Source organism: Accipiter gentilis, chromosome 1 (assembly GCF_929443795.1).
Source record: "Accipiter gentilis chromosome 1, bAccGen1.1, whole genome shotgun sequence".
In the NCBI taxonomy this organism is placed as follows: domain Eukaryota; kingdom Metazoa; phylum Chordata; class Aves; order Accipitriformes; family Accipitridae; genus Astur; species Astur gentilis.
This window is the reverse complement of record NC_064880.1, coordinates 15,521,324-15,527,919: the sequence shown is the minus strand read 5'-3', so window position 1 is coordinate 15,527,919 and position 6,596 is coordinate 15,521,324. Positions and strand designations below refer to the sequence as shown.

The following is a 6,596-nucleotide window of genomic DNA, read 5'->3' as shown; positions in this document are numbered from 1 at the left end:
TTAAAGACAGCACTCCGCAAGCAACGAAGTGAGGTGTGAGTAACGCTAAATTAAACGAAATTAAATTAAATCGCCGCTGGGTGCCTGTTCCCGCCACCGACCCGCCCCACGGCGGCCGTTGGCCGTGGGACAGGTGCGGGCCCCTCTTCTCGCGAGAGGCTGCCCCTGGCAACGGCACGGCGCGACGGCGGGGAGGCAACGGCCATGGAGGAAGCGGCGGGCTCTGAGGCGTCCTTCTGCCTGCAGAGTATCCTTCCTCCTCCGGAGTATTTTCCTCCTCCTTTTCCTCCTCCTCAGTATTTTCTTCCTCCTCGTCTGAGGCGGGTGGCTGGGGGGTGCGGGGCTCCCCGGGGTGCCGCCGGTTCCCCGCCTCAGGGGGCGAGCGGCGCGGGGGGTCTGTCTCCTCAGCGCTCCTACTCTCCTCCCTGTGTGCTTATCCTCCCCAGGCGGGGGGACCCCGGGGGCTGCCTCGGCGGCAGCTTTTTTTTGGGGGGGGGGGCTAGGGTCGGGCAGGGCGAGGGCCCCGTGCAGCCCTGCCTGTGGCGCTGGCTGCTCGCTGGGAGCCGGGGCAGGACCCTCCCAGCGGGAGACCCGCGGGTTGCCAAGTTGTTTCACAGAGTAAGGGGGGGGGGGGAAGCCAAAAAACCGCCCAGTACCTTATTGCTTCTTTTTGTGGGTTATTGCCCCTGGAGGCTAAAAAGGGGCAATATGCGGCGTTCAGTGTTTTTTGTTTGTTTGTTTGTTCCCCACCTGGCGAGACAGTAGGGTCTTGCTCACTTTTAACGTGATGGTTGTTTTCATTGCTGACGGTAAGAGTCCCTGAGTGACCCTTAGGAAAAGCAGAGTAATTTTATCCTCTCTTGCTGATGGGGCAGTCTAAGCAAGAGCTAAAATCCTGAAATTAAACACTCTTGCTGCCTGTCTTGTGTTAGTTGTTGATCAGTAAACGCAAAATATCTAGGGAGGAGTGACAAGACTCGTTATTAGGACTCAGTCCCAATGTGCTGCTGTAAAAGGTGCTGCTTCATTCCTCAGTGCCTGCCACACAGAGTAACTGGCTAGATACTCGTGGTTTTGTTTAGTACTGTGTATGACCAAGTTATAAAGATTATGATACAATAACCTAGACATAATTCTATTTGCTGTGGCTTTTAGCGGGGGGGGGGAGGGGAAGATCAGTTAGAATTCTCACAACTGAATTGTAGCAAATTATTTTAAGAGTTTATGGCTTTTAAATATGTAATTTTTGGTCAGACAACCCAAATTCTGGTTTTGTCATTAGATCGGACTAGGTCTGTCTGTTCTCTTTTGCAGCTGTGAGCTGCCAAATCAAGATCTTTCAAGCTTTGTTTTAGAGGTTAAACAATCACAGCTTAAGTGTTAGACCTACCAGTACTTTAGTTTTTCCTGCCTTGCTAGAATTAAGATGTAATCCAATATAAAAGCAATTGAAAAAATAAAAAAAGGAAGATTGTCCTTTGTGAGCTTGTGCCTCAGTTTCTACCTCCTTGGAACTGCACAGCTGTTTTCACACTGTGTGGTGTGCTTAAAAAAACCACTGCATCAGGATGTGTTAAAAAAAAAATAATTGTCAGCATTTGCTGGGAAAATACAACAGTTTTAAAAATTAATTCCTCTGTTTTATTGTGCACCTGGCTATGATTTTTGGAAAAAGGAGGAAAAAATAAATCAGGATTTTTAATGTAATATTTTAGTCTGTGTACAGTGTTTGCAATGATGCATTAGTTTAGACGATAGTGGATCACAAGGACAGTCAGGTCAGTAGAAAATTCAGGAAAAAAACACAGTATTTGAAAGTGTTTTACTTATGAAGGGTATACTGTGGTGATGTTTCTATTTACATTGAAAGATTTGATAAATGAAGAAAGAAGTAGTTGGAGGGAGGATCATACAAAAGATAGCTTTAGAAAAAACAGTCTCTGATCAAATCACTGAAGATGGTGTGAAAAATTGCTGTGTACAGTATTTCATTTAAATGTACTTTATTTAAATTAAGTTGATAAATACTGTGCTATAAAGTAATGAAGAGGCTTAGGAGTTCCACAGAAATATGCAGAAGTTCAGGTCTGGGGCCCCCAACATAAGCAGGACCTGGACCTGTTGGACTGAGTCCAGAGGAGGGCCATGAAGATGATCAGGGGGCTGGAGCACCTCTCCTATGAGGACACGCTGAGAGAGTTGGGGTTGTTCAGCCTAGAGAAGAGAAGGCTCCAGGGAGACCATACAGTAGCTTTCCAGTACCTAAAGGGGGCCTACAGGAAAGACGTGGAGGGACTCTTTATCAGGGAGTGTAGTGATAGGAAGAGGGGTAATGGTTTTAAACTGAAAGAGGGTAGATTTAGATTAGATGTGAGGAAGAAGTCCTTTGCTGTGAGGGTGGCGAGGCACTGGAACAGGTTGCCCAGAGAAGCTGTGGATGCCCCATCCCTGGAAGAGTTCACGGCCAGGTTGGATGGGGCTTTGAGCAACCTGGTCTAGTGGAAGGTGTCCCTGTCTGTAGCAGGGGGGTTGGAACTAGATGATCTTAAAGGTCCCTTCCAACCCAAACCATTCTATGATTCTATGCAGATACTTAGTTTGTACGTAGAAATACTACATATATAGGGAAATTGTCCCCTGCTTCATACAAAAAATGTTGTACCCAAGTATTCATGCTATACAAACACGACCACACTTTACATTCTCATTCTTTAAAGAGAGAATATGTAGTCAGCTAGCTAGTGCAAGGTTATCTTAATCTAATTAAAAAAGGGACTTTTTAGAACATTACCCTAACTAGTCGCTCAATATTACTGTGTCTTATCTTGACTTGCCTGCTGCAAGTATCCTTCTTGCTTTTTCAAACAATAAAGGAAACCTATTCCTCCTGCTTTGCACTCGCACCTTGCTGTTGTTCCCTTTTTCTGCTGTAATCAGCAGTTCAGATGAACTTTTCTCCTTCCAAGTTGAAGAAAAATAGTCCAGGACTTCAAAGCTATTTTATTAGGATGTGGTCAGACACTGATGTGAGGACTAAAACGTTCCTGTTATGCTGGGGAGCAGGCAGGCAGTTAAAAGCTAGCCTGATGCCCGAGTCTCTGATTGTTATCTCAAGTCTGTTGGGTCAGCTCTTGACAGTCATGTCTCAACATGAGCTATGTTCATCTCCGTTCTCTTTGTTTACCTTGGTGGACCCACATATGGTCCTGAAGTACCATGCTGAGAAAAGATGCACTTGTTGACTGCACAATTTCTATGTCGTCCCATTAAAGTCAGAAGAGTTAATCCAGATTCTTCTGGTGTGATAGAGAAAAGACTTAGGCCTGTTAAATCTAATAGTTTTGGTGTTCCGTTCTCCCCTGCCCCCCCCCTTAAGAAAGAAAGCACATTTTCTGGAGATGAGTTTCTGCATAGTTCAGGTTTTAGAATTAAACGTTCAAGAATCAGTCAGGTTAGAAAATGAAGCTTTTGCAGAGAGGTGGTGACTTGAATTCAAGTCCTGTGTTCTACACCTGCAGTCTGTGATGCAGTAATTTGGGAAGTAAATTTGTGGGCACATGTATTACAGGCATTTGCTTTCATGTACTAAGCTTAGACAGGAGATTTTTAAGAAGCGTTTATGGCGGTTTCCTATTTATATATACCATTTTTATAGTTATCATGTAGTTGGAGGTACACAGATATGCTTCAAAAATTATGCCTTTATTCACTCAATGACTTCCCTATTTGTTTTTTTGTTGTTGTTGTTTACAAGAGAAAATGACATCTCTCCTTCTTTTATCTTAAACCTCTGAAAAGCGTCTCTAAAAACCGAATGGTGGTTATCATTTTTTGGGACATGATCTTCAGCTGTTAGCCTTCCAGATGGTTATAATTTAGCTGATAGTTCTGTTGATGCTGTGATGCTGGGGTCATGAATGCAGATGATGCTTTTACACATATATTGTACTGTCAGAACTGTAGCAAAAGGCCTGGTTTTTAGGAGAATAATTCAGATTTGGGAAACTTGACTCAAAGCTGGAAAACCATGTATCTTTTTATTTTCCTCAGTGTGTGAGGTACTGAATTGCCAGTGTTTCTTTTCTTCAGAAGTTAATTTCTGGTTTATTTACACGGGTCATTTGTAGGCTAACTGATTTCCTAGGGAAACTGTCAACAGAGCATCTTGCTAAAAACATTTTCATTGTACTTTCATGGGTGGTGAGGCTAGTGGATGAAAAAATGTTTATTTGGGTTTTGTTTTACACTATTTGTAGTTATTTTTTAATGAAAAATTTGACTCTAAGGCATTTGGAGGAACTGTAGATAATTTCCAAATTAATTTTTACATTTTGAAAGTTCTTTATCTTTTTATTGTAGCTGTGTTGTAATTATTGAGGTATTTGATCAGCTTCAGTAAATGGTCCTTTAGTATTCAGTGTTTGATTTCAGATGTTCATGTTTGAACATCGGTACATCTGAATTTGATACAAAATGTGATTCTCTGAGAGCTTGAAGCTAGTTATGCTTAGAAGCACAAAGTCTGTGAAAGTCTCAGTGCGGTAAGACCCCTGCAAAAACTGATGATTGGGCAGGAGCAGAGTTGAGCTACTGTTTAATTCAGAACAGTGCTTGACTTCTACCTTTGATCTGATGAGGCAAATTTTGAGCCTGCTTTAAAAACTCTGAATTTAAATTCTGTCTCTGTACACATAGTTTTCACTGGAGCTGGGCTTGTTCACCTAAAGGCTGAAAGAAGCCTTGAAAGTGTGAAGTCTTGTGTCAAAAAGAACAAGGGGGAATGTGTCGATAACATTTATAAATGGTGGGTTTATGATACCTTTTTTTAAGTTGGAACTCATCACATACATCAGCTGTTTCAGACTTAACAAAATCTGCAGAATTAACCATGATGGATGACTCTAAAGATGATTATCAGTACGAAGAGGTAATTTACTAAATTGATAATCTTCTGATATATGTGGTATTCATGCTTCATTCTTTTGTTTTACTTCAGTCACAAAAACATCTTTGGAAGAATGACACGAATCTCCTTTTATAAAGTGCGGTGATGCTAGGCATATCTTTATTTTTCAAGAGAAGATTTAGTGTCAGTTGATTTGTAATGTTTTACTTTTATTTGAACATTAAATACTGTTTCAAAGATACAGGTATTTCTATTTAGAAGTTTCAGCTTATTTATAATGAATATTTCAGTAATATAAATTCTATTTAAATATGGCAAAATATTATTTTAACAAGAATGAGACTATTTTCAGAAGGTGTGCTGGGAGTAGAAACGGTTGTATTCTGAAAGAAAGACGTATCAGATACGCTGATACTTAACTTTAAATCCTTTCATCTAGATTCCAGATGATGATGAATTTAGTCTTCAGGAAGATGATGAGGATCTGGCAAAGGCTTTGCAGACTATTCAAGAGCAGGCTGAAGATGCCCAAATTTTAGTAAGAACTTCCTAAACTTTCTAAGACTCTGTCTGTAACTCTGTTTGTAATTCAGTTGGCATTAGTGGCTTAAAATTTACATATGATAATTGATTTTAATGTTGAAATATTTGTGTAGAAGAGATTGTCTCTTTATTTTTTAGAAGTTTCTAGGGGTAAACAAATGCCACGGTGGAAAAGGCAACTTATGTTTCATGGGTTTCATCTTCCTTTATTAATGTTATTACAATGTATCGTTATTTTAGGGTTTGTTTCTTTATCTGAATGGATTAAATGAGAGGGTGATCCCTGACACAGGAAAGAAACTGCATATGCTTAAGACCCACAGAAGCTTGTACTTGAATACTTCGCTAAAAAAGATTATACATATATTGAAAATAAAGAATGCGCTGTTATGCTATGTAAAATCAAAATATTAATGAAATCATCAATCATTTCACGCTACTACTTTTTGACAGTTCTTACATTTACAGCTTGATTTCAAAACAGTCATATAATAGTTCAGAGTTACACAATGGGATTGTTATATTGCATTTTCCAAAATATGATTTACCTGAATTTATTTGCTTATAACAATCTAAAGGAAAAGTGCTTTTCCCTGCTGTGTCTCTAATATTGCCGCTATCTTATAGCCTCATCAGTAAGCTATCGTCATAGTCTTTGTTTTGCAAAAGCAAATTATTAATAATGAAAAGATAAAATTGTGAATGATTCTTAACATCAAAATGGAGCAAAAATGTGCATTTTCTTCTGCACTAGTGTCTATCAACAGATCAATTTTGTATTTTAGATCACCTTTGAATGAAAACTGACAATACCAGAGTGTTAACTGTTATGAAACTGTATGTGCCTGAAAATTAAGGGAAGGTTGGCAGAAGTTTTTAAAACGGAACATGCTTAATGTTAACTGAGTAGTGGAAATTCTTAATGTTCTTAGGGATAACTGAAGTTATGTCTGTTTTACTGTGTGAATTGACATTCAAATAAAAAGTGAAACAAGGAAGAATGTTTATAATCTCTTGATCTTTTGTCAGTGCTGTATTTATATAATCATTTACCTCTTTATTGATTTGTTGGACTTTGAGTGGTAGGAAACAATATGCTAATATCTATCCCATTTAATCAAACTGGAGAAAGTGTTACCTTTCCTTA

General features: G+C 39.7%; 1 protein-coding gene across 2 annotated transcripts in view; it reads left to right on the top strand.

The window, feature by feature from the left end:
* The first annotated feature begins 216 nt into the window (after positions 1 to 216).
* The window catches only part of SPAG16 (sperm associated antigen 16), a 435,661-nt gene continuing 429,281 nt past the window's right edge, over positions 217 to 6,596 (top strand). For both annotated transcript variants that reach the window (XR_007506050.1, XM_049800597.1), the window contains exons 1-3: positions 217 to 247; positions 4,881 to 4,927; positions 5,346 to 5,444. Coding sequence is in view for 1 of the 2 variants with exons in the window: in XM_049800597.1 (XP_049656554.1) it covers positions 4,889 to 4,927; positions 5,346 to 5,444 (138 nt within the window). In the remaining variant the exon portion in view is untranslated. The remainder of the gene's footprint in view (positions 248 to 4,880; positions 4,928 to 5,345; positions 5,445 to 6,596) is intronic.